The following is a 27,809-nucleotide window of genomic DNA, read 5'->3' on the forward strand; positions in this document are numbered from 1 at the left end:
TCCCTTAGTTAATCTCTTCAGGTTAGAATTAAGGTTACACATTATTTCAAATGGTTTGCCATAATTCTGAGCACAGAACCACCAAGTCCCCTCAACAATGATTCTAATGAGTCGTCAGTTTGGGCAAGTCCATGCTACAGAAAGTGGTTATATCGATTTTGTCTCCCACATTGGTGGTGGAATATATCTACTAGTCATTAACTTTGTATGGGTTCTTTGCAAAGCCGTTGGGGCTCGTTATAAGACTGGCCAAACAGAGACCTGGAGGAAATTAAATGACTTTTTCTTATCATGATTACAAGTTTGCATGCTGTGAACCTGTGCATGCGATAGCATGTGGTTACACAGTTTAGTGAGCCTTCTACATCAATAACCACCCAATTCATCTGTAATTGTATTCCTGTGTACATGTGATGCAAGTATGATTGTGTAAGAACGGTCATATGAGCGCTCACACCGGAGTGATTTTATAGGGTATGAGTCATAGTTTTGTCATTAAAAGTTTACTAAATAAAGTTAGGAATTTAGATACTACTGAGCGACCACAACATTTATTAATTTACTCAAGTCCATGTTGTATGAAGATGCAGAAAAAAAATATCTAACAAGCCACCCTAAGCAGGAAGTGGAAACACACGACCTCTCTGTACATGGAGTACACACTCAAAGCTTGAAAATAAGGCCAGTTTGTGCTTATGTTTGGATATTAAGGCTACTTACACACCAGGACGTTGCGTTTAGGGGACGTTATAGGGCACATAACGTGCCCCTAACGCAACGCCTGGTGGTGTTGGAGCAGGACACTACCAAGAGCCGCGTTACAAGCAGCTCTTGGTGCGCCTGCTTTGTCGGAGGTGCTGCGGAGACCACGTGAGCGAAGCTCTCCGCATCACGTAGTCCCACCAGCCAATCAGCGGCCGCTCCAAAGAGTAAACACTGCAAGTGCAGTGAATGCCAAGTAGCCATGTGCCTGGCTACATAGCGGCCTCTCCCCGCCCCTAAAATAAAAAAAAAACACCCGTACTGAGCATGTGCAAACAGTCTAACGTGGCTTAGCCGCGTATAAAGTACTGCATGCAGTACGTTGTCTTGACGTGAAGCGTTACTGTGTAACGCAACGTGGGCACTGTGAACAGCCCATTGATTTTTCATTGCTGTGCGGTGAGGGTGCGTTACAGGCTGCTCTAACGTCCCACTGTGAAAGCAGCCTAAAGGGAACCTTAAAGAGACTCTGTAACATTAAAAAGATCCCCTGGGGGGTACTCACCTCGGGTGGGGGAAGCCTCCGGATCCTAATGAGGCTTCCCACGCCGTCCTCTGTCCCACGGAGGTCTCACTGCAGCCCTCCGAACAGCCGGCGACTGTGCCGACTGTCAGTTCAATATTTACCTTTGCTGGCTCCAGCGGGGGCGCTGTGGCGGCTTTCCGTTCCGAACTACACGGAAATACCCGATCTCATTCGGGTCCGCTCTACTGCGCAGGCGCAGGAAACTTGCGCCTGCGCAGTAGAGCAGATCCGACGGCGATCAGGTATTTACGTGTAGTTCGGAGCCGACAGCCGTCAGAGCGCCTGCGCAGGAGCCAGGAAGGTAAATATTGACGTCACCGCTGCACGGACTCCGCGGAGGGCTGCATCGAGACCCCTGACGGATGGAGGACGGCGTGGGAAGCCTCATTAGGATCCGGAGGCTTCCCCCACCCGAGGTGAGTACCCCCCAGGGGATCTTTTCATGTTACAGATCCTCTTTAAGGATACCAAAGCCCTAACATAGATGAGAAACGGGGGGAGCAGGCATGTATGGCGAGCTGTCCTGATGCTCACTGCTCCCCCTGTTCTCCTTTCTGACGCCTCCTGTAGCTGCAATTGCTCCGTGGCCCGGTCTTCTGGACGGCCGGGTCGGGAGCATTGCGGCTTTCTAGTGGGGCTCACCGTGTGCTATAGCACACAGCCTCTGCCGCCACACGTACATCAGTACAGAACCCCCGGCCAGGAGCACTCTACGCTTGCGTGTGACGTCACAGAGGGATAAGAAGGTTTCCTTTTAAACAATACCAGTTGCTTGGCAGTCCTGCTGATCTCTTTGGTTGCAGTAGTGGCTGAATCACACACCTAAAAACAAGCATGCAGCTAATCCAGTCTGTCTTCAGTCAGAGCACCTTATCTGCATGCTTGTTCAGGGGCTGTGGCTAAAAGTATTAGAGACACAGGATCAGCAGGAGAGCCAGGCAACTGGTATTATTTTAGTGTTCAATAATTTTTATTAAGTTTTTCAAGAAATCCATATCCTTCTCAGTTTAGGTTCCCTTTCACAGCTGGCAGAAAAATCAAATGCAAAGGTATTTTTATAAACCATAAAATTACACAAACGTTTGTACAGATACTGATACAATTTATAGCAATTTTATGCTGAGAGTGGAATTTCAGTTTTAATGATTATTTTTATTTTCTTTCATCAGTGGAATTTCACTTTAAAAGTAGACCTGAAATGGTTAAAATTGAATTAAAGGTAGCCATACACTGTACATTTTTTTCCCCCAAGTAGACATTAAATCAGACAAAAACATCTAATCAATTGTAAATTGAAATGGATTTAATTATTTGCTATAATAATTACTATCAATACAATTGAAACACTGAACCACAATGCTGGATTTTGGTTGGTCGATCAGAATTTCGATTGTAATTACAATCAAAAGCAAAATTGTATAGTGTATAGCCAGTAATGACCCTCCAAAAGATCCACATAAGAGATGTACATTTGTGAAATTCAATGTCAGATATATTTTCAATAAATCCACCTGTGTATACCCTTATAGGGAACCTTAACCGAAAGTAAAACAAACTTTCACTTACCTGGGGCTTCCCCCAGTCCCCTTTAGGCTACATACACACCAGGACGTTGCGTTTAGGGGACGTTATAGGGCACATAACGTGCCCCTAACGCAACGCCTGGTGGTGTTGGAGCAGGACGCTACCAAGAGCCGCGTTACAAGCAGCTCTTGGTGCGCCTGCTCTGTCGGAGGCGCTGCGGAGACCACGTGAGCGGAGCTATCCGCATCACGTGGTCCCGCCAGCCAATCAGCGGCCGCTCCAAAGAGTAAACACTGCAAGTGCAGTGAATGCCAAGTAGCCATGTGCCTGGCTACGTAGCGGCCTCTCCCCGCCTCCTCTCCGCCCCTAAAATAAAAAAAACACCCGTACTGAGCATGTGCAAACAGTCTAACGCGGCTTAGCCGCGTATAAAGTACTGCATGCAGTACGTTGTCTTGACGTGAAGCGTTACTGTGTAACGCAACGTGGGCACTGTGAACAGCCCATTGATTTTTCATTGCTGTGCGGTGGGGGTGCATTACAGGCTGCTCTAACGTGCGCCTGTAACGTCCCACTGTGAAAGCAGCCTTAGACATCCTGTGTGCATGCCGTCACTCACTGATCATCTGGTCCCCACCGTGGCTCAGTTTCATTTTCGACAACTGGTGAGCCAGTGCGCCTGCGCAGCTCTGGCTGAATGCATCCTCGATAGCGCTACCGCACTGTGGCCGCGCCCTAGATTGCACTCCTGTCCCTGTGGCCATCCTGATCAGTACGCGTACTATGTACGTATACGGGACAGGAGCGCGATCGAGGACGTGCACAGCCAGGGCCGAGCAGGCGCACTGGTTGCCAAAAATGAAACTGAGCCACGGTGGGGGACCGGATGATTGGTGAGTGATGGCGCGGGCACAGGACATCTGCAGGTGGCTGGTGGAAGCCCCAGGTAAGTGAAACTTTTTTGTTTTACATTCGGTTAAGGTTCCCTTTAAGCTAGTATATATGTATACAGTTTTTGTCCATGTCCAGTTCAATCACTTGATTGAATCTGCTAAACAATATCTTATCATTTAATTTTCAATCAATTTTGAGCAGTTTTGATCAAAGGTGTGATTGAGTATATTGGAGCAAGTAATGGGGAACTAATGGCCACATAGCACTGCCATGTATCACTAGCTGTTTGATCAATGCTTGATCGTAGAAGGAATCAATCGCTAACCGAGGAATTTCCAATTGGGTACGGATAAGTTGGCTTAATATTGACCCATGTATGCTTGTCTTTAGACCAAAAGCTTGTATGGGTGGGGTACGCTTTTCTTTTGAATCTTGGTATGCTTTATTAGCTCTGACTTATTAAAGAGTACTTAACACAAGATGTGCTATACAGCTGTGTTTTGATCCATATTGCTCTTGTAACTGGTTTGTAAAGCAGAATAGAATTTGTTGGCATAATGTAAATGAATAATAATAAGTTGAGGCCAGGTTTGCTGGATTAGTTGATCTGTGAAGAGCACTGGCATATACAGTGCATCTAGAAAGTATTCACAGCCCATCACTTTTTACACATTTTGTTATGTTACGGCCTTATTCCAAAATTGATTACATTTATTTTTTCCTCACAATTCTACACACAAAACTCCATAATGACAACATGAAAAAAAGTTTACTTTAGGTTTTGGCAAATTTATACCAAATTAAAAAATTGAGAAAGTGTACATAAGTATTCACAGCCTTTGCCATGAAGCTCAAAACGGAGCAAGTACATTCTGTTTCCCCTGATCACCCTTTAGATGTTTCTGCAGCTTAATTGGAGTCCACCTGTGGTAAATTCAGTTGATTGAACATCATTTGGAAAGGCACACATTGGTCTATATATGGTCCCACAGCACAAACCAAGCATAAAGACAAAGGAATTATGGGTGGACCTTCGAGACAAGACTGTCTTGAGGCACAAATCTAGGGAAGGTTACAGAAAAAGAAATTCTGCTGCTTTGAAGGTCCTAATGAGCACAGTGACTCCATCAACCATCTCTCAAAACTACCAGGACTCTTCCTAGAGCCGGCTGTCCATCTAAACTGAGTGATCCGAGGAGAAGAGCCTTAGGGAGGTGACCAAGAACCCAATAGTCACTCTGTTAGAGCTCCAGAGGTTCTCTGTGGAAAGAGAACCTTGCAGAAGGACAACCATCTCTACAGCAGTCCACCAATTAGGCCTGTATGGTAGAGTGGCTAGACAGAAGCCACTCCTTAGTAAAAGGCACATGGCAGCCCGCCTGGAGCTTGCCGTAAGGCACCTGAAGGACTCAGACCATGAAAAACAAATTTCTCTGGTGTGATGAGACAAAGATTGAACTCTCTGGTATGAATAGCAGGCATCACGTTTGGAGGAAACCAGACACTGCTCATCACCAGGCCAATACATCCCTACATTGAAAAATGGTGGAAGCATCATGCTGTGGGGATGTTTTTCAGCAGCAGCAGTGTTCTCCCCATAATTTTTTCTAGCCTGACAGTTGAGATAACAAGCTCCAAAAGACAGAGCTCTCTGCGACTTTGAAAGTCGTGGAGCTCAATGGCCTTTTGCATAGATAACAACTGGAGTTTCTTAACTCTTCCTGTACTGGAAACAATATTAGACTTATGTCTCTGCTCCTAATGTTTTATTTCTTAGCTGAACTACACATACGAATCATTATATCATCATTTTTTTTTCACTTCAGTGTGTCTCTTTAAAGCATGGTAGGAGGACAAGGAGACAAGCCAATGACAGCCAGATGCTCCCCAAAATTAGTCGGGTGGAGCAAAGGCTAAAAGAGACAGGGGAGATCACAGAGCAGGAACACAGCAATGTACTGAGACATCCTGGATGAAAACCTGATTCAGATCGCTCTTGAACTCAAACTGGGGTGACGGTTCATCTTTCATCAGGACGACATTGACCCTAAGCACACAGCCAAGATATCAAAGGAGTGGCTTCAGGACAACTCGGCGAATGGCCCAGTCAGAGCCCAGACTTGAATCGGATTGAACATCTCTGGAGAGATCGTAAAAATGGCTGTGCACCAACGCTTCCCATCCAACCTTTAAAATACACGCATACAAGATGTACTGTAGATTTGTCCCAGTGTAAAATATACTTAAGGTGGCCATACACTGGTCGATGTGCCATTAGATCGACCAGCTGACAGATCCCTATCTGATCGAATCTGATCAGAGAGGGATCGTATGGCTGCCTTTACTGCAAACAGATTGTGAATCGATTTCAGCCTGAAACCGATTCACCATCTGCTGAGCTGCTCCTGCCGCCTGTCCCCCCCCCCGTATACATTACCTGATGCTGGCTCCCGGGCATCTTCTCCGCATTGCACGGCTCTGTTCCGGCTCCATTACGGCGCTTCCTGTGTTACTCCGTGACCAGGAAGTTCAAATAGAGCGCCCTCTATTTGAACTTCCTGGTCATTGCAGTGACACAGGAAGCGCCGGGATGGATGGAGCCGGAACAGAGCCGTGCAGCGTGGAGAAGACGCCTGGGAGCCAGCCTCAGGTAATGTATACTTGATCAGATCGGCCGCCGCTAGCGACGCGCACTTTACCCGCGGGCGATCGAGGGTAATTTCCCGCACGGCGCGATCGACGGACCGATCCGATTTCGGGAGGAAATCGGATCGGCGGCTGCGTTTACCGCAAACGATTGGCAGCAGATTCGATCCCAGGATCGAATCTGCTGTCGAAACGGCCGGGAATCGAGCCAGTGTATGGCCTGCTTTACTCTTTTTCTATGTCAATGTCACGTACCTTAGGTACTAAAAATATGACTAGTTTTGGACTAGTCCATCTGTTCATGGAGGATTCTCAGACTTTTCTTTGTTTTCAACAGCACTTTCTGGACAGCAGTTGCTTAGTTCAACTGTAACAATATTGTGCAAACAAGTAGGGAGGATGGTAGCTTTGTATAGAGCCTTTCCAGCCAGGAAGTGCTTGTATAAAGAATAAAGAAAACCCTGAGAATCCTCCATATGGAGATACATTAGTTCAAGGCCTCTGAGATTTGTCACATTTTTACTACCTATTGTAAGTGACAGCGACATAGGAAGAAAAAGTAATTTATAGTGCATTCTACTCTGGGACAAACTACATATTACATGTACATATTTAAAATGTTAAAATTTTTCATGATAGTGGACTGCAGTGAGAGGTAGTAGTGAAGTGAATGTAGTTGACTTTCAGCCTGCTTATCTGTCATGCATCAGTAGTGTCTTAAAGTGAACCTTAAGTGTCCAAAAAAAATTGAGTTTTACTCACCTGGGGCTTACCTCAGCCCCCTGCAGCTGATCGGTGCCCACGCCGAGTCGCTCTGATGCTCCGGGTCCCGCTGGCGGCCACTTCCGGTTTCGCCGTCAGGACCCGTCAGGCTGGGGAACGCGGCTGATACTACGCGTTCCCAGCCAAAATAGCACCCCTATGCGGACATATGGCCGCATAGGGGTGATATTTTGGCTGGGAACGCGTAGTATCAGCCGCGTTCCCCAGCCTGACGGGTCCTGACGGCGAAACCGGAAGTGGCCGCCAGCGGGACCCGGAGCATCAGACCGACTCATCGTGGGCACCGATCAGCTGCAGGGGGCTGAGGTAAGCCCCAGGTGAGTAAAACTCAATTTTTTTGGACACTTAAGGTTCACTTTAATCACCCACCTGAAACAAGCATGTAGCAAATCCAGTCAAACTTAAAGGAATACTTAAGCCTAAAAAAAAAAATGATATTTACTCACCCGGGGCATCCATCAGCCCCCTGAAGCTGGATGGTGCCCTCGCAGCCCCGCTCCGATCGTCCTGTCCCCGCCGGCGGCTACTTCCGGGTTCGGCGACAGGCTGGGAACGCGGCTCATTCTCCGTGTATATATATATACGCTATAGCAGCATAGAGCGTGATATAGCGGCAGGGAACAATGTACTGTAGTAAGCGGACTACAGATACCCCTGCCAGAAGGTGGTTGTGTTTGGCCATGCTAGGTTAGCATAATGGCCGGTTTTACACCTGGCCACTGTGCTTGTGGCGGGGTGCTCTATGGCAAAGTATGCCGATAGGGTCATATAGATAGCTGCCGCACCCCCCCCCCCCCCCACAACTCCTTGCCACGCGATGTACTACAATTCCCAGGTTTCTCCGTTGTATTTCTGTCATTCTGCGCATGCACACTGCCGGCACCAACATATTTAACATTTCTGTGTCACCCACAGACTTACAATTCTTCCGCCAATCAGCCACTCCTGGCATCATGCGATAAGTGTGCTAAAAGAGGGTAACGCAACACACATTTCTAATGCAAGTGTAAAAGGGGCCAAAAAGAAATGAGTAACCAGAACCATTAGATTTCCATTCACTATTGTATTATTCTCTATCTTGGCAATAAAACATTATTTTTAATACCAGCTCACAACATAATGTAATCACTGCACATACCTGAAAAATTTCTTTCCAGATCCAAAGGTGTTATTACAGCCATATACAGCACAGGTTGCAGGATGACTTTTTTCCAAAGGGTCATTTTTAACCTAGGGAAATAGAAATCGGCTGTAATAGAGCTGGGCAAGGCATAAAGGAAATGAAGGACAATTTCAAGTCAGTTGATTAAAATAATTTTTGTAAACAGGAACATAGGCCAAGTGACCACCACATGGGTTTGCATAAAGATATCAGGACACTTTTGCAAATGTTGGTTATTTAACGTTTGTGGGTGGTGGGAAAGTGAAGTGCATAAAACCTTGGGTATTGTCCACATTTCTATGGGCAGAAATGTGTGCCATAAGGCAATATGATGCACAGTTATTTTTTTTATATAGCATAAGAGCAATAACTGAATATTTTTTTATTTTACTGAATAGTTCAAAGCTAGCAACACAATGATTGAAATGAATTTCAATAAGGTTTCTGCTGAAATCTGATCAGTAACGAGTAGTCCTAGTTAGTGTATGTATTACTACGCCCTGATCTATATTAGATTTGGAAGTACCGGTAATCAATCCTTTGCTTAACTAGGTCACCACTGACCCATGTATGGCTAGCTTTAAGTACACAGCTAAACCAGCAATGTATATTTTGTTTTAAACACTCAACGTGTGTTTCTGGATATCCAGGGATTTTGGAGGCAAAATTTACATTTGTGCAGGACTATATTTGGATTAGAATTGTATTGGATTTTAAAAACTGTACTTCCAGTGTAGCTGCGGTACTTGTTAATGTCGTTTTTAATTGTCCCCTAACAGGGAATTAGCAATTCAATGGTTTAATAACTCACCCCTGTGCCCTGAAATGGTCAATCTTAAAACGCTCCTGCTGGATAAAATACACCAGCGTTTTCTGCCTGTAGCCTGCCAAGAAATCCAGAATTCTGAGGCCACCTCCACCTGTGCTACTGTTCCCCACCCCCAGCTCGGCAGACAAGACCTGATAGGTGGTCGCCGAGCTGGTGGCTGGCCACGGCAACAGAGGTGGAGGTGGCCTCAGAACTCTGGATTTTTCGGCCGGCTTCAGGCAAGTGACAGGATTTAAGATTAATGACCAATTCCGGGAAAGCAGGTGATTGATTTAGCTGTTCGATTATCAATTCCCTGTTAGGGGACAATAAAGATTACATTAAAAAAATCAATAAGTAAAAAACATAAAGCATTTGCTGGATGTACTCTTTAAGCCGTTTTGTGGTGTGCTTGCAGTGCAATGTCCCGCCCCCGCTGCATAGCACCGCACAGAACCACAAACATATGACCCTGCGGCAGAGGGTGCCGACAGGGTCATATGCATAGTGCCACCCTGCCGTACACCCCTCACCCAGTGACATACTCTCTGCTGGACAGAAAGTACATCACTGGGATTCCCGGGTTTCCTTGTCGTATTGTCATTGTTCCACGCATGCAGGTCACACCACCACCGACAATATTTTTAAAATGTATGTGTTGCCCAATTACCACCGCCACCGTGTTGCTTCAAAAGTCGGCTAGTAAAGCGCTGTTGACTTTGTGGCGGCTTGGTGGCAATTTGGAAACTTCCGGCACAACGCGGTAAGTGTGCTAGGCCCCACTGCCTTGCATTGCTGTTGCGTTAGCCTGCCTGCGGTAAAACAAGGAAACGCAACACAGGTTTTCAATGCAAGTGCAAAAGGAGCCTGAAGATTGCCCCCACATTCATATATTCCTAATCTCAAAGTGGTTAATAATGTTATGTCTAGGCTAAGGAGGTTACTACTAGAAAAAGCATTTCTAAGACACTCCATGGGGTTGATAATTACATATCACCAATGACCTCTAGTCTACACTATTCAAATTAGATCTATAGCAATAATAGATTTACTATTTTTCCGAAAATATTGAAACTATAGTTAACCAATGGAGCTGCTCTGGGTTAAGGAACACATGTTGCTTTCTGGTAGTATCTGCCCACATTTTGCTTATTGGTAGTATCAATACAATAATTCAGTCATACTGACCTGTGTATCTCTTACCTTACCAGCTTCCTTTAGTTTATATGGATCATCTGTTATTTTCATCGGTTTAGGTTTTGTATTAAATATGGATGGTACTGCATCAAAGCGTAGCTTAGGGACCGAGGCGGCCTCTGGACATAAGACATAGTCTCTGGCGATAAAATGATCACTGCAGATTCGGCTGGCTCTGGATGGTTTCCAGTTTTTACGCTGTACTGCTGCAATCCATTTGGAGAGACACTCTGGATCATTCAGAGGAAACCTGTACATAATTAATAATTATTACAATATATGCTCACCTTTATTCCTTGTTTAGAACTGAATGGTTTTGTTAACTATCAAAGCGCAACTGCACGCTTGCGCAGGCGCAGAAGATGCTGACCTGGTGATGTCGGCATCTCCAACAGAGGGGATCCCGGGACGCTGGAGCTGCAGCGAGGGACATTTTGGCTGTCAGGGGCTGGAGGAGGCTCAAGGTAAGTAGATTTTTTTTTTAATTGCATTGAATGTGTCCTTCAAATGCGGGGGGGGGGGGGATCCCAGGTATGTCATCCCTACTGAAGCTTTCCTACCACATTGTTTACTAAGTGAAAAGACTATCCTCAGGTAATTTTTACTGCTAAAGTCTTGAAAGCATAATTGATAATATATAATCCTAGCATATATGCCTTATGGATAAGGGTAGCAGCACATCCCTCACAAAAGAGGGGAGAAAGCTAATAAGATATCTTTGCTTATTGTTTGAACCATTGTAAAGTTTCCCATACACTGATCGATTTTCCCCAGCAGAGTTCGATCACTGTGATCAACACTGCAGGAAATCAATACACTAACAGGGCTACCCAATAGATAATTTCGATTGCTTCCTGGTCGAAACCTATCCTAATTATAGATTGGAATGAATGATGTCCTGGCAGCGGAGTGCACTCACCTTTCTGGCTGGGGAATTTCCTCCAATCTGTGTCATTCCGCCTTCATCCTCGAACAATGGTGTCTGTTCTGTGAGACCTGTGTTACGTGAGCATGTACATGCCGCCGGGTCATGTAGAACAGGCACCAGTGTTTGGGGATGGAGATGGAAGGAGTCAGGATCGAGCACTATTCTCTGTTGGGGCCCCAAGGGAGCACTATTAGCTGGTAGAAGACCTGGGGGCCCAACAGCCAGCTCGGCAACGGTTCCATAGACTTTTAAGAGATTTCAAGCTGAAATCTAATAAAAATGATTTGCAGTGTGTGGCAGAAATAGATACATCTCTGATCATATTTCAGTTAGAGAAAAAAACAAAAGCTATCTTTTGGGCACGTTGCGTGGCTATCTACTAGTGTACGGTCACCTTAAAGCCTCAAACACATGCTAAGCTAAACTGAGCAAAGGCATTCATTTGGGGCTGTCTCAGATCGGAATCAACTGTGTGTACAGGTGTCCAATGAGGTTGCTAAAAGGTTTGGCCTGCTGGATGTCTAAGTGATGGCAACGGCTGAGGATACTATCCTCTCTACCCCACTAACCAGAAGTCCTCCATTGTGAAACATGCTGTTGTCCCTCCTCCACTCCCCACGGTAACAGTGCTCCTTGTCAGTTGTAGGTGAGGGAAGCAGGGTATATAAGCTCCTCTCCAGATGTGAAGATACGAGATGTGCAGCACCTGAAACTACGGATACTGTAGCCTGTACTAGCATTTCTCCTGCAGTATTGCTATCAGTGTGTGTAGAGTGGGAGAAGAGGGTTGCATTGACAATCCAACACAATAGGCAGCGCATTGACCATATTTTATAAGTGGTCAGAAACTTATAAATAACTCATGAAAAAATAAAGTTACGTTAAAATCAAGCACACCATTGTTTTTCTTGTGAAATTCCCAATAAGGTTGACCCATACGACCCTCTTCTTATTGAAAAAACAAAAGTTGGATTCAAAATGGCTGACTTCAAAATGGCCATGACCATGGTCACCACCCATCTTGAAAAGTTTCCCCCCCCCCCCCTCACATACTAATGTGCCACAAACAGGAAGTTAATATCATAAACCATTCCCATTTTCTTAACCACTTCCCGACCGCCGTATTGACAATTGGCGGCCGGGAAGTGGACCCCGCAAGGACCGCCGTATAGACAAATGGCGGCGGTCCTGGCAGGGGCATGGGCGGAACGATCGCGTCATCCGTGACGCGATCCTCCACCGGCGCCTGTCTCCGCTCACCCGCCGCAACATCCCGCCGGCCATACGGAAGCGCCGGCGGGATGTTAACCCGACGATCGCCACATACAAAGTGTATAATACACTTTGTAATGTTTACAAAGTGTATTATACAGGCTGCCTCCTGCCCTGGTGGTCCCAGTGTCCGAGGGACCACCAGGGCAGGCTGCAGCCACCCTATGTCGCACCCAAGCACACTGATTTCTCCCCCCCCTGCCCCAGATCGCCCACAGCACCCCTCAGACCCCCCCCCTGCCCACCCCCCAGACCCCTGTTTGCACCCAATCACCCCCCTAATCACCCATCAATCACTCCCTGACACTATCTGTCAACGCTATTTTTTTTTACCCCCCCCCCCTGCCCCCTCCTGATCACCCCCCCCCACCCCTCAGATTCTCCCTAGACCCCCCCCCCCAGACACCCCCCCTGTGTACTGTATGCATCTATCCCCCCTGATCACCTGTCAATCACCTGTCAATCACCCGTCAATCAACCCCTGTCACTGCCACCCATCAATCAGCCCCTAACCTGCCCCTTGCGGGCAATCTGATCACCCACCCACACCAATAGATCGCCCGCAGATCCGACATCAGATCACCACCCAAGCGCAGTGTTTACATCTATTCTCTCCTCTAAACAACCACTAATTACCCATCAATCACCCATCAATCACCCCCTATCACCACCTGTCACTGTTACCCATCAGATCAGACCCTAATCTGCCCCTTGCGGGCACCCAATCACCCGCCTAAACGCTCAGATTGCCCTCAGACCCCCCCTTATCAATTCGCCAGGGCATTATTTACATCTGTCCTTCCCTGTAATAAACCACTGATCACCCATCAATCACCCCCTGTCACTGCCACCCATCAATCACCCCCTGTCACTGCCACCCATCAATCAGCCCCTAACCTGCCCCTTGCGGGCAATCTGATCACCCACCCACACCAATAGATCGCCCGCAGATCCGACATCAGATCACCACCCAAGCGCAGTGTTTACATCTGTTCTCTCCTCCAAACACCCACTAATTACCCATCAATCACCCCCTGTCACTGCTACCCATCAGATTAGACCCCTATCTGCCCCTAGGGCACTCAATCACCCGCCCACACCCTCAGAACGCCCTCAGACCCCAGCCCTGATCACCTCGCCAGTGCATTGCTTGCATCTATTCCCCCCTCTAATCACACCTTGAGACACCCATCAATCACCTCCTGTCACCCCCTAGCACACCTACCCATCAGATCAGGCCCTAATTTGCCCCGTGTGGGCTCCTGATCACTCGGCCAAACCCTCAGATCCCCCTCAGACCCCCTTCCGATCACCTCCCCAGTGCATTGATTGCATCTATTTTCCCCTCTAACCACCCCCTGAGACACCCATCAATCACCTCCTGTCACCCCCTAGCACTCCTATCCATCAGATCAGGCCCAATACAACCTGTCATCTAAAAGGCCACCCTGCTTATGACCGGTTCCACAAAATTCACCCCCTCATAGACCACCTGTCATCAAAATTTTCAGATGCTTATACCCTTGAACAGTCATTTTGAGACATTTGGTTTCCAGACTACTCACGGTTTTGGGCCCGTAAAATGCCAGGGCGGTATAGGAACCCCACAAACTGACCCAATTTTAGAAAAAAGACACCCCAATGTATTCTGTTAGGTGTTTGACGAATTCATAGAAGATTTTATTTTTTTGTCAAAAGTTAGCGGAAATTGATTTTTGTTTTTTTTTTCCACAAAGTGTCATTTTTCACTAACTTGTGACAAAAAATAAAATCTTCTATGAACTCGCCATACACCTAACGGAATACCTTGGGGTGTCTTCTTTCTAAAATGGGGTCACTTTTGGGGTTCCTATACTGCCCTGGCATTTTAGGGGCCCTAAACCGTGAGGAGGAGTCTAGAAAACAAATGCCTCAAAATGACCTGCGATTAGGACGTTGGGCCCCTTAGCGCACCTAGGCTGCAAAAAAGTGTCACACATGTGGTATCGCCGTACTCAGGAGAAGTAGTATAATGTGTTTTGGGGTGTATTTTTACACATACCCATGTTGGGTGGGAGAAATAACTCTGTAAATGGACAATTGTGTGTAAAAAAATCAAAAGATTGTCATTTACAGAGATATTTCTCCCACCCAGCATGGGTATGTGTAAAAATACACCCCAAAACACATTATACTACTTCTCCTGAGTACGGCGGTACCACATATGTGGCACTTTTTTACACCCTAAGTACGCTAAGGGGCCCAAAGTCCAATGAGTACCTTTAGGATTTCACAGGTCATTTTGTGACATTGTTGGTTTCAAGACTACTCCTCACGGTTTAGGGCCCCTAAAATGCCAGGGCAGTATAGGAACCCCACAAATGACCCCATTCTAGAAAGAAGACACCCAAAGGTATTCCGTTAGGAGTATGGTGAGTTCATAGAAGATTTTATTTTTTGTCACAAGTTAGCGGAAAATGACACTTTGTGAAAAAAAAACAATTAAAATCAATTTCCGCTAACTTGTGACAAAAAAATAAAAACTTATATGAACTCAACATACTCCTAACGGAATACCTTGGGGTGTCTTCTTTCTAAAATGGGGTCATTAGTGGGGTTCCTATACTGCCCTGGCATTTTAGTGGCCCTAAACCGTGAGGAGTAGTCTTGAAACGAAATTTCTCAAAATGACCTGTGAAATCCTAAAGGTACTCATTGGACTTTGGGCCCCTTAGCGCAGTTAGGGTGCAAAAAAGTGCCAATCATGTGGTATCGCCGTACTCGGGAGAAGTAGTATAATGTGTTTTGGGGTGTGTTTTTACACATACCCATGCTGGGTGGGAGAAATACCTCTGTAAATGACAATCTTTTGATTTTTTTACACACAATTGTCCATTTACAGAGTTATTTCTCCCACCCAGCATGGGTATGTGTAAAAATACACCCCAAAACACATTGTACTACTTCTCCCGAGTACGGCGATACCACGTGTGGCACTTTTTTGCACCCTAACTGCGCTAAGGGGCCCAAAGTCCAATGAGTACCTTTAGGATTTCACAGGTCATTTTGAGAAATTTCGTTTCAAGACTACTCCTCACGGTTTAGGGCCCCTAAAATGCCAGGACAGTATAGGAACCCCACAAATGACTCCATTTTAGAAAGAAGACACCCCAAGGTATTCTGTTAGTAGTACGGTGAGTTCATAGAAGATTTTATTTTTTGTCACAAGTTAGCGGAAATTGATTTTTATTGTTTTTTTTTCACAAAGTGTCATTTTCCGCTAACTTGTGACAAAAAATAAAATCTTCTATGAACTCACCGTACTACTAACGGAATACCTTGGGGTGTCTTCTTTCTAAAATGGGGTCATTTGTGGGGTTCCTATACTGTCCTGGCATTTTAGGGGCCCTAAACCGTGAGGAGTAGTCTTGAAACGAAATTTCTCAAAATGACCTGTGAAATCCTAAAGGTACTCATTGGACTTTGGGCCCCTTAGCGCAGTTAGGGTGCAAAAAAGTGCCACACGTGGTATCGCCGTACTCGGGAGAAGTAGTACAATGTGTTTTGGGGTGTATTTTTACACATACCCATGCTGGGTGGGAGAAATAACTCTGTAAATGGACAATTGTGTGTAAAAAAAATTAAAACAAAATGGTCATTTACGGAGATATTTCTCCCACCCAGCATTGGTATGTGTAAAAATACACCCCAAAACACATTATACTACTTCTCCTGAGTACGGCAATACCACATGTGTGGCACTTTTTTGCAGCCTAACTGCGCTAAGGGGCTCAAAGTCCAATGAGCACCTTTAGGCTTTACAGGGGTGCTTACAAATTAGCACCCCCCAAAATGCAAGGACAGTAAACACACCCCACAAATGACCCCATTTTGGAAAGTAGACACTTCAAGGTATTCAGAGAGGGGCATGGTGAGTCCGTGGCAGATTTCATTTTTTTTTGTCGCAAGTTAGAAGAAATGGAAACTTTTTTTTTTTTGTCACAAAGTGTCATTTTCCGCTTATTTGTGACAAAAAATAATATCTTCTATGAACTCACTATGCCTCTCAGTGAATACTTTGGGATGTCTTCTTTCCAAAATGGGGTCATTTGGGGGGTATTTATACTATCCTGGAATTCTATCCCCTCATGAAACATGTCAGGTGGTCAGAAAAGTCATAGATGCTTGAAAATGGGAAAATTCACTTTTTGCACCATAGTTTGTAAACGTTTTAACTTTTACCCAAACCAATAAATATACACTGAATGGGTTTTTTTTTATCAAAAACATGTTTGTCCACATTTTTCGCGCTGCATGTATACAGAAATTTTACTTTATTTGAAAAATGTCAGCACAGAAAGTTAAAAAAAATCATTTTTTTGCCAAAATTCATGTCTTTTTTGATGAATATAATAAAAAGTAAAAATCGCATGAGCAATCAAATAGCACCAAAAGAAAGCTTTATTAGTGACAAGAAAAGGAGCCAAAATTCATTTAGGTGGTAGGTTGTATGAGCGAGCAATAAACTGTGAAAGCTGCAGTGGTCTGAATGGAAAAAAAGTGGCCGGTCCTTAAGGGGGGTAAAGCCCACGGTCCTCAAGTGGTTAAGGTGTATCCATATAAATGACCCACCCTTTAGTGTTGTATCCAAGAGTGGGAAGTGTTGGGTCCATTTAGCTATTCTTATTTGTTTTTGATACGTCTTGGTCTTAGCAATCTAAAGGTACATACACATGTCCAACTTCATGCCTGATTGATGTTTAAACTAGTCGTCTGAATTACTTGAAGTGCAAACAACAAGTCGTTCAGACATCATGTACACACTGATGAACTGTGAGAGATCGCGGAAATGCCGCCGCGAGTGCTACTGAGCAGGCGGCTGATTCCGCGTCCAGTGCGGCGGTTTGCACGCAGCAGCGTGCAGCTGGTGTGGCTGAGCCTGTTAGTTCACACAGGTTTAGAGCTACGCGCGCGTGCACCAGAAGTCAGGACCTTTATGCCAGCAGGAGATGTGTCAGCTGATCAGGATGATCAGCTGATTCCTGCTGGACTCCTGATTGGCTGAGTGGTTTGGGCGGGGCGGCAGAGTCCTGCAACTATATATACTACTTGCTTGTCAGTTGCTGGTTGTCTGCCGTTGCGATCACTACGTGGAAGCACTCAGACCTTTAGTCAGATCCTACAGTGTGTTAGAACCAGGTGGACCTGGGAATTCACACTTAGCCAGATTATGTGAATTGTATTCTGTTTATGCTTAAGCTAGTTCCAGGGTGTAGAGACCAAGGACCTCACACCCAGCTTAGGGAACTGTGTTATCATCTGTGTTATACTTCAGACTAGTTCCAGGGTGCTGAGACTACGGACCTCGCCCTTAGTCTACGGAATACTGTATTATCATCTGTGTATTCTTCAGACTAGTTCCGGGGTGCTGAGACCAAGGACCTCGCACCCAGAATAGGCATTGTTTGATATATGTTATGACTTATAGCTTTTCTGACTACTCCTCTGTCTTCTGATTCGGTACCTCATATATTTGATATTCCGTTGCCAGACCCTGCTTGACTTGGATACCGAATCAGCCTTCTGTCTTTGTACTTTATCTGTCAGTGTGTTACCGACCAGGCGTGGCCGACCTCGAGAGCCATCTCTCCCCTTAAGAGATAGTCTCCAGACCAGATAGTGACATCCACCTTCGGGTGTCACTCACTCCCTGGTCCTTCCTACCTCCAGCCTGACTCCTCCCCTTGGAGAGCCTCAGGCTGCTGAAAGGTTCCTGTGTCTTCCCGAGCAGTATTCCAGCACTGCTGGTGCATTGCTCAAAGTATTAAGGTGGCCATACACTGGCCCGATTCGCGGCCGTTTCAACAGCAGATTCGATCCTGGGATCGAATCTGCTGCCAATCGTTTGCGCTAAACGCACCCGCCAATCCGATTTCCTCCCGAAATCGGATCGGTCCGTCAATCGCGCCGTGCGGGAAATTACCCTCGATCGCCCGCGGGTAGGGAGCGCGTCGCTAGCGGCGGTAGATCCGATCAGGTATACATTACCTGACGCTGGCTCCCGGGCGTCTTCTCCGTATCTTCTCCACGCTGCACCCGCTCCATCCCGGCGCTTCCTGTCACTGCAGTGACCAGGAAGTTCAAATAGAGGGCGCTCTATTTGAACTTCCTGGTCACAGAGTGACACAGGAAGCACCGGGATGGAGCAGGTGCAGCGTGGAGAAGATGCGGAGAAGATGCCCGGGAGCTAGCGTCAGGTAATGTATGCGCGGGGGGGGGGGGGGGGGGGGGAACAGGCGGCAGCGGCGGCTCCACAGATTGTGATCGGTTTCAGGCTGAAATCGATTCACAATCTGTTTGCAGTAAAGGCAGCCATATGATCCCTCTCTGATCAGATTCGATCAGATAGGGATCTGTCAGCTGGTCGATCTAATGGCAAATCGACCAGTGTATGGCTACCTTCACTGTTACGCCAAACACTCACATACCTATAGGTGTCCAGAGGTTAGCAATATATCTGTATTATCGTTGATGCTGCAGATCATCAATAATCAGGTATATATCTGCATTTTTGGTGATACTGCAGATCACCAATAATCAGATTCTCTCTGCGTGCTGACACCAATCGTTAGGGCTGGTTCAGACGGACGCTTGCAGAGCGTTTACAGCCAGCGTTCAGGGCTTGGTGTTAAACGCTCCCATTCAAGTGTATGGGAGCGTTTGTACCAAGCTTTCAAGCGCGTTTGCACGAACGCAGCGTTCGGGTCCCGATTTTCCCTGGCGTTCAAGGAGCCCCTGGAAGCTACATGTAGCTTCCAGGGGAGGTTAACCGCGACGGCTAATGTCCCCCTAGGGGAAGAAAAAACGCGACCGCATCCAAACGCACATGAACGCTGCTGGAAGCCCGAACGCCTCACCACTGCGACGCCAACGAACGCAACGCCTCCGAACGTCCGTCTGAACCAGCCCTTACATGAACAAAGTGGTTGATATGCTAATTTACCTAATTTACATGTTGTTTAACCAACTTGATAATGGACAATAGATTGTATAGAACAATGGACTAGATTAAATGACTGATCAAACAACTTGATGTTTGAACATCTATTAGTTGGACAAATAACTAAAAGTCGTTTGTACACATATATGGACCTTAAAGAGAAACTCCGACCAAGAATTGAACTTTATCCCAATCAGTAGCTGAAACCCCCTTTTACATGAGAAATCTATTCCTTTTCACAAACAGACCATCAGGGGGCGCTGTATGGCTGATAGTGTGGTGAAACCCCTCCCACAAAGAAATTCTGAGTATGTACTTTTGGCAGTTTCCTGTCTGTGAACCTTGCTACATTGTGGGAAATAGCTGTTTAGGCTATGTTCACACTACAAATTCGCTAAACGCAAAAGCAAATGCTGAAGCGCTTTCTGGCATTTTTCTCAATAGTATTTTGAGCGTTTTTTCACTGTATGGGATAGAGTTTTCAGCGTTTTACAGGAGATGGCCGCTAGCCAGGAGATGGCCACTAGCCAGGAAACAGAGGCGTTTTATGGGTAATCTGCTCTGTCTTGTGGCTAATCTGCTATATTTACTGAGTAAAAGCGCTGGAAAAACCGTTGATTATTGTGAACAGTCCAGCGCTTTTGAAGCGCTCCTATCTTTAACATTGAAGCACTAATCGCTCAAAATTGCTCAGAAATTGTGCAGGTTACGAGTTTGCGTTTCAGCTAGTCGCTGAAAAACACAAAACACTTAAAGGGATACTGTGGGGGGTCGGGGGAAAATGAGTTGAACTTACCCGGGGCTTCTAATGGTCCCCCACAGACATCCTGTGCCCGCGCAGCCACTCACCGATGCTCTGGCCCCGCCTCCAGTTCACTTCTGGAATTTCAGACTTTAAAGTCTGAAAACCACTGCGACTGCGTTGCCGTGTCCTCGCTTCCCCTGAAGCCAGGAGCGCACAGCACAGGCACAGACCATACTGGGCCTGCGCAGTATGCTCCTGGTGACATCAGCGGTAGCAAGGACACTGCAACGCAGGCGCAGTGGTTTTCAGACTTTAAAGTCTGAAATTCCAGAAGTGAACTGGAGGCGGGGCCGGAGTATCGGTGAGTGGCTGCGTGGGCACAGGATGTCTGCGGGGGACCATTAGAAGCCCCGGGTAAGTTCAACTAATTTTCCCCCGACCCCCCTACAGTATCCCTTTAAGTGAGAACAGCCACATATACTTAATTTTGACCAAGCACTTTTCAAAACGCTAGTGATTTCCAGCGATGCTGAAATCAACTGAAAAGCACTCTAGTGTGAATGGGGCCTTACAGCTGTTTCCAGAGTTATTAAATGCTTTCTTTGTTTCTGTCTTCGCAAAGGAAACAGCACTGTTGCAAATTACAGCGGCAGAAGAGTCTCAATCTTCTAACTGTAATATTAAATACTTAACGCAGGAAGAAGTTAAGGCAAGACTAAATAAATTAAAAATAGACAAGGCACCTGGCCCGGATGGCATGCATCCTCGGGTCCTAAGGGAATTAAGTTCAGTTATAGATAAACCCCTTTATCTTATCTTTTGTGACTCTCTTTCAACTGGCAGAGTCCCAGTGGATTGGCGTACAGCCCATGTTTTCCCATTATTTAAATTAAAATCAGATCCAGGAAATTATAGACCTGTAAGCTTAACATCAGTTGTATGCAAACTATTTGAGGGGTTACTAAGAGATACTGTACATGACTTCATAGTAGAAAATAATCTTATTTCTCAGCATCAACATGGGTTTACTAAAGACAGGTCCTGTTTGACTAACATGCTCAGCTTTTATGAGGTAGTGAATGCTAATATGGATATTGGGAATGCTGTAGATGTGATATACTTGGACTTTGCAAAGGCCTTCGACACTGTTCCCCACAAAAGTCTGGTGCAAAAGTTAAGGATGCAAGGACTGGGGAAGAGTCTGTGTTCATGGCTAGGGAACTGGCTAATGGACAGAAAACAAAGAGTTGTGGTCAATGGATCGTACTCAAAATGGGAGACTGTTAGCAGTGGGGTCCCACAGGGGTCTGTACTGGGTCCAGTGCTCTTCAATTTATTTATTAATGACCTAGTAGATGCAGTAGTGAGCAATGTTGCTATTTTTGTAGATGATACAAAATTGTGCAGAATTATCAACTCTCAGGAAGATAGTGTCATACTGCAATAGGATCTGGATAGGATGGCTATATGGGCACATACATGGCAGATGAAATTCAATGTTGAAAAATGTAAAGTCATGCATTTTGGTCGTACCAATGGTCTAGCACCATACAAAATAAATGGGATACAGTTGGGGACATCAAACTTGGAGAAGGACTTAGGAGTACTCATCGACAACAAGTTAAATAATCGTACTCAATGCCAAGCCGCTGCAGCTAAAGCTAACAAAATTTTGGGATGCATTAAAAGGGAAATAAAAACTCGAGATGCTAGCATAATATTGCCCCTGTTTAACCACTTCCCGACCGCCCACTACACAGGGGCGGCGGGGAAGTGGAGCCCTGCAGGACGGCCTCACCCACAGAGGCGGCAGTCCATTTAAGGGCATGGGCGGAGCGATCGCGTCATCCGTGACGCGATCCTCCGCCCGGGATCGAAGCACGGGCATTTTGTCTCCGCTCGCCGGCCACTTAGCAGAGCCGGCGAGCGGAGGAATCCGCAGGATCAGCCAATCCCTGAGTATAAGGCACTTTGTTAGGTAAACAAAGTGCCTTATACGTGCTTCCTCCTCGCCTCGTGGTCTCATTGTTCCAGAGACCACCAGCGAGGAGGAAGCACTTGTAAGTCTCACTGCACGCAGCTTGATTTTGCCCACAGCCTCCCTGATCACCCACCCCAGGCCTCATACCCCCCCTGATCACCCCAGCAGACCCCTGCCCAGCACCCTTGCACCCCTGCAAAACCCCCACCCCCCCCCCCCACCTGCCACTAACTAGCGACGCTGCCCCTTAGTTTAGGTCCCTAACTGCCTCCTAGTCACCCCTGATCCCCCCTCCCTACCTTTAGATCACCCCCACACCCCATCCCAGACTACCCCCCTGTATACTGTATACATTTGTATACAGCTACATTACCCTCTGATCCCCCTCTGATCCCCCTCTGATCACCTGTCTATCACCTGTCCATCAGCCCTCAGCACCCCCACCCATCAGAGCAGACCCTAACTGCCCCGCGGGGGTAACCGATCACCTGCCCAGGCCCTCGATTGCCCTCGTACCCCCCTTCTGATTACATCCCCTGCTGTTTGTTTACATCTGTCCTCCCCAGCAATCACTAACTGATCTTTGATCAGTAACCCCCTGTGTCTGCCTCTCATCAGATCAGGACTCAGTCTGCCCCGTGCAGGCTCCTGATCAACCCCCCATCCCCTCAAATCGCCCTCAGACCCCCCCCCTAATCACCGTCCAAGTGCATTGTATTTGACTGTGCTGCGCTTGTATTCGATTGTGCTGCGCTTGTATTCAATTGTGGTGTAATTGTATTTGATTGTCCCGTGATCGGCTTCGATTGCCCCGTGATTGTTTGATTGCCTGAGACCCCACTTCCCGCCACACCCAACCCCACCCTCCCCCCCACCACACCCAACCCCACCCCCCCCCCCCCCCCCACCACCACCTCCAACCACCACCTTCCGAGTGCATCAGATTTGCTTGTGCTGTGATTGGAGTCGATTGTGCTGTAATTGTATTTGATTGTCCCGTGATCGACTTCGATTGCCCCGTGATTGTTTGATTGCCTGAGACCCCACTTCCCGCCACACCCAATCCCACCCTCCCCCATCACCTTCCGAGTGCATCAGATTTGATTGGGCTGTGATTGGAGTCGATTGTGCTGTAATTGTATTTGATTGTCCCGTGATCGGCTTCGATTGCCCCGTGATTGTTTGATTGCCTGAGACCCCACTTCCCGCCACACCCAATCCCACCCTCCCCCATCACCTTCCGAGTGCATCAGATTTGATTGGGCTGTGATTGGAGTCGATTGTGCTGTAATTGTATTTGATTGTCCCGTGATCGGCTTCGATTGCCCCGTGATTGTTTGATTGCCTGAGACCCCACTTCCCGCCACACCCAATCCCACCCTCCCCCCATCACCTTCCGAGTGCATCAGATCTGCTTGTGCTGTGATTGGAGTCGATTGTGCTGTAATTGGATTTGATTGTCCCGTGATTGTTTGATTGCCTCTGAGACCCCACTTCCCACCAACCCCAATACCTCTCAAATACTCCCTTTTTGCTAGGTAGGTGCTCTTTTTTTCTGGGTAGTCTCGGAGGAAAACCCCATAAATTTAGCAATCCAAAATGGCAAGAAGGGGGCTTTCCGATGACGAGGTATACAGGTACATGGACCAGTCGGATGAGTTCTTTTGGGAAGAATCATCCGTCGAATCTTCCGGGTCCGATTTTGAACCTGTAGAAAGCAGTGGTTCCCTGACCGATAGTGATGACGAGGCTATGGTCCCGGCTAGAGCCAGGCGTACCAGACCCCAAGTCGTTAGACCGCAGGTGGCGCAGGATCCGCCTCAAGGGCAGCAGGGTGGTGCTAGCGCTGTTGATAGTTTTCTTGGTGAGGCAGGCACCAGCAGCGCAGCATCTCCTGGACTTAGTGCCAGTGCTTCCGTAGACCCTGACGAAGTGGTGAGCGTCAGCATGGAAGTTGAAACTGGTACGGTGGCAAGTGCAGTAGTACCCCCGTCGCAGCCACCAACAAGAAGACGGGCCCGTAGTACCCATAGACTCCCAGAGGTGCTGGCACAACCCGATTGGCAATCCCCTGATTCCGCCGCACCCGTAGTGCCCCCTTTCACCGCCCAGTCTGGAGTCCAGGTGGCGACAGCTCATCTAGGAACGGCCCTAGACTTTTTGCAGCTGTTCATCACCCAGGTTCTCTTGGACTTAATTGTGGTTGAGACCAACCGTAAAGCCACACAATTCATCACCGAGCACCCGGAGAGCATGTATGCCCAGCCTTTCGGGTGGAAACCAGTCCAAGTTTCCGACATTAAAATCTTTTTGGCCCTTATCCTTCACTTGGGACTAATGAAACAGAATGTACTGCGGTCGTATTGGTCTACGAACCCAGTAAATCATGTTCCCTTGTACCCTGCTGCCATGTCCAGGACACGATTTGAGTCCATCCTGCGCTTCCTGCACTTCAACGACGACAAAACCTGTCATGAAAAGGGCCACCCTGCTTATGACCGGCTCCACAAAATTCGGCCCCTCATAGACCACCTGTCATCAACATTTGCAGATGCTTATATCCCTGAACAGAACATCTGCGTAGACGAGTCCCTCTTACGCTTTACCGGGCGCCTTGGCATCAAACAGTACATCCCAAGCAAGCGCGCCCGGTATGGGGTGAAACTGTATAAGCTCTGTGAAAGGGCCACAGGCTATACATGTCGTTTTAGGGTCTATGAGGGAAAAGACTCAAAATTGGAGCCGGTCGGATGCCCTGACTACCTGGGGAGCAGTGGAAAGGTTGTGTGGGACTTGGTGTCACCCTTGTTCCAGAAGGGGTACCATCTTTTTGTGGACAATTATTACACAAGTGTGGCCCTCTTTCAGCACTTAAAGTTAGAAGGAATCCGATGCTGTGGCACTGCGCGGCCTAGTCGCCAGGGCTTCCCCCAACGGCTCGTTACCACCAGACTTTTACGGGGGCAGAGGGTCGCCTTGCGTACTGAAGACCTGCTCGCGGTGAAATGGAGGGACAAGAGGGACGTTTACTTTCTGTCCACCATTCACACAGACACGACAGTCCAAATTCAACGGGCAACTGCGGTCATTGAAAAGCCCCTTGTCGTCCACGAATATAATGTCAACATGGGAGGGGTGGACTTCAATGACCAGAGGTTAGCGCCCTATTTAGTTACCCGGAAAACAAGACGCTGGTATAAGAAAGTGTCTTTTTATCTGATTCAATTGGCAGTTTACAACAGCTTTGTTCTCTACAGTAAGGCTGGGAGAACTGGATCTTTCCTCCAATTTCAGGAAGAGATCATTATGGACATCCTGTATCCAGGAGGTGCCAGGCCCCCCCCCCCAGATGCAACTAGCCGACTGCATGGAAGGCATTACGCCTATCAGCTTCCGTGTGCCCCAGGTCAACGCATCCGAAGAAAACGTTGCCGTGTCTGCAGCAGGGCTGGAACAAGGAGTGACACCGTTTATTATTGTCCCCGCTGTCCTGACCAGCCTGGTCTATGCGTAGGGCCGTGTTTTGAGAGGTACCACGAGCAGGTACACTATTAGAACCTAGGGAACTCCAGACACAGGAGTAGGCACACACTCAGTGGTCTTTCGCACATTGTCGCAGGGAGAGGAGAGGTAAGCTTGAAGACCAAACGGGTAAGCATAAAAATGGGAAGAAGGATCGGTTTCCATGCTTGATATTGCTGATCTGTCCTGGGTTGGCGATATAAGACGGCATGTTTGAATTTCCCTTGAGTGTGGACACCCCCGGTTTATATGTGATTTGGGCCTATGATGATGCTTTAATGCCACACAGAGTCATCTCTATTGGCAGGCATATTGCTGTATCCTACAGGCATAATGCTGTATACTAAAGTTCTGAGGCCCAGTCACATAAGTTGGTGGCTCACCCTGAGTGCAGGGTGGCACGGTGTGTCTCTCTCCTGAGGTTATCACTGCCATTGATGTGGAGGAAGATCTGCCATTGATGTGGAGCAAGGTATGTTTGCCGTTCATTTTTCCTTTCAGCCCAGAGTGCATTACTTGTATACCCAATATAAGGAGTATAGCAGAAACTCCTAATACTGGCCATACATGTAATGATTGCAGAGACCCTAAAATGCCAGGACAGACTCCACAAATGACCCCATTTTGGAAAGAGGACACCCTAAAGTATTATGTGAGGTGCACGGTGAGTTCATAAAAGATTTTAGTTTTTGTCACAAGTTAGCAGAATTTTTTTTTTTTTTTTTTTTTAACAAACTGTCATTTTCCGTTAACTTGTGACAAAAAATAAAATTTTCAATGACCTCACCATTCCCCTCATGGAATACCTTGTTGTGTATTCTTTCCAAAATGGAGTCATTTGTGGGGTTTGTTAACTGTCCTGGCAAGTGGGCGGGGTGCTAAATTTTGAGCACCCCTGTAAAGCCTAAAGGTACTCATTGGACTTTGGGCCCTTTAGCGCAGTTAGGGTGCAAAAAAGTGCCACACATGTGGTATTGCCGTACTCGGGAGAAGTAGTACAATGTGTTTTGGGGTGTATTTTTACACATACCCATGCTGGGTGGGAGAAATACCTCTGCAAATGACAATCTTTTGATTTTTTTACACACAATTGTCCATTTACAGAGATATTTCTCCCACCCAGCATGGGTATGTGTAAAAATACACCCCAAAACACATTGTACTACTTCTCCCGAGTACGGCGATACCACATGTGTGGCACTTTTTTGCACCCTAACTGCGCTAAAGGGCCCAAAGTCCAATGAGTACCTTTAGGATTTCACAGGTCATTTTGCGGAATTTGATTTCCAGACTACTCCTCACGGTTTAGGGCCCCTAAAATGCCAGGGCAGTATAGGAACCCCACAAATGACCCCATTTTAGAAAGAAGACACCCCAAGGTATTCCGTTAGGAGTATGGTGAGTTCATAGAAGATTTTATTTTTTGTCAAAAGTTAGCGGAAAATTGATTTGTATTGTTTTTTTCACAAAGTGTCATTTTCCGCTAACTTGTGACAAAAAATAAAATCTTCTATGAACTCACCATACTCCTAACGGAATACCTTGGGGTGTCTTCTTTCTAAAATGGAGTCATTTGTGGGGTTCCTATACTGCCCTGGCATTTTAGGGGCCCTAAACCGTGAGGAGTAGTCTGGAAATCAAATTCCGCAAAATGACCTGTGAAAGCCTAAAGGTGCTCATTGGACTTTGGGCCCTTTAGCGCAGTTAGGGTGCAAAAAAGTGCCACACATGTGGTATTGCCGTACTCGGGAGAAGTAGTACAATGTGTTTTGGGGTGTATTTTTACACATACCCATGCTGGGTGGGAGAAATACCTCTGCAAATGACAATCTTTTGATTTTTTTACACACAATTGTCCATTTACAGAGATATTTCTCCCACCCAGCATGGGTATGTGTAAAAATACACCCCAAAACACATTGTACTACTTCTCCCGAGTACGGCGATACCACATGTGTGGCACTTTTTTGCACCCTAACTGCGCTAAAGGGCCCAAAGTCCAATGAGCACCTTTAGGCTTTCACAGGTCATTTTGCGGAATTTGATTTCCAGACTACTCCTCACGGTTTAGGGCCCCTAA

The 27,809-nt window shown here is 46.8% G+C and overlaps 1 protein-coding gene across 3 annotated transcripts in view; it reads right to left on the minus strand.

The window, feature by feature from the left end:
* LOC137512000 (uncharacterized) overlaps window positions 1–27,809 on the minus strand; it is a 49,077-nt gene that overhangs the window by 3,523 nt on the left and 17,745 nt on the right. For all 3 annotated transcript variants that reach the window (XM_068234024.1, XM_068234025.1, XM_068234026.1), the window contains 2 exons: window positions 10,309–10,552; window positions 8,274–8,365 (listed from right to left, as the gene is read on the minus strand). In XM_068234024.1, the coding sequence (XP_068090125.1) occupies window positions 8,274–8,365; window positions 10,309–10,552 (336 nt within the window). The remainder of the gene's footprint in view (window positions 1–8,273; window positions 8,366–10,308; window positions 10,553–27,809) is intronic.

This window comes from Hyperolius riggenbachi, chromosome 1 (assembly GCF_040937935.1).
Source record: "Hyperolius riggenbachi isolate aHypRig1 chromosome 1, aHypRig1.pri, whole genome shotgun sequence".
Taxonomy (NCBI): domain Eukaryota; kingdom Metazoa; phylum Chordata; class Amphibia; order Anura; family Hyperoliidae; genus Hyperolius; species Hyperolius riggenbachi.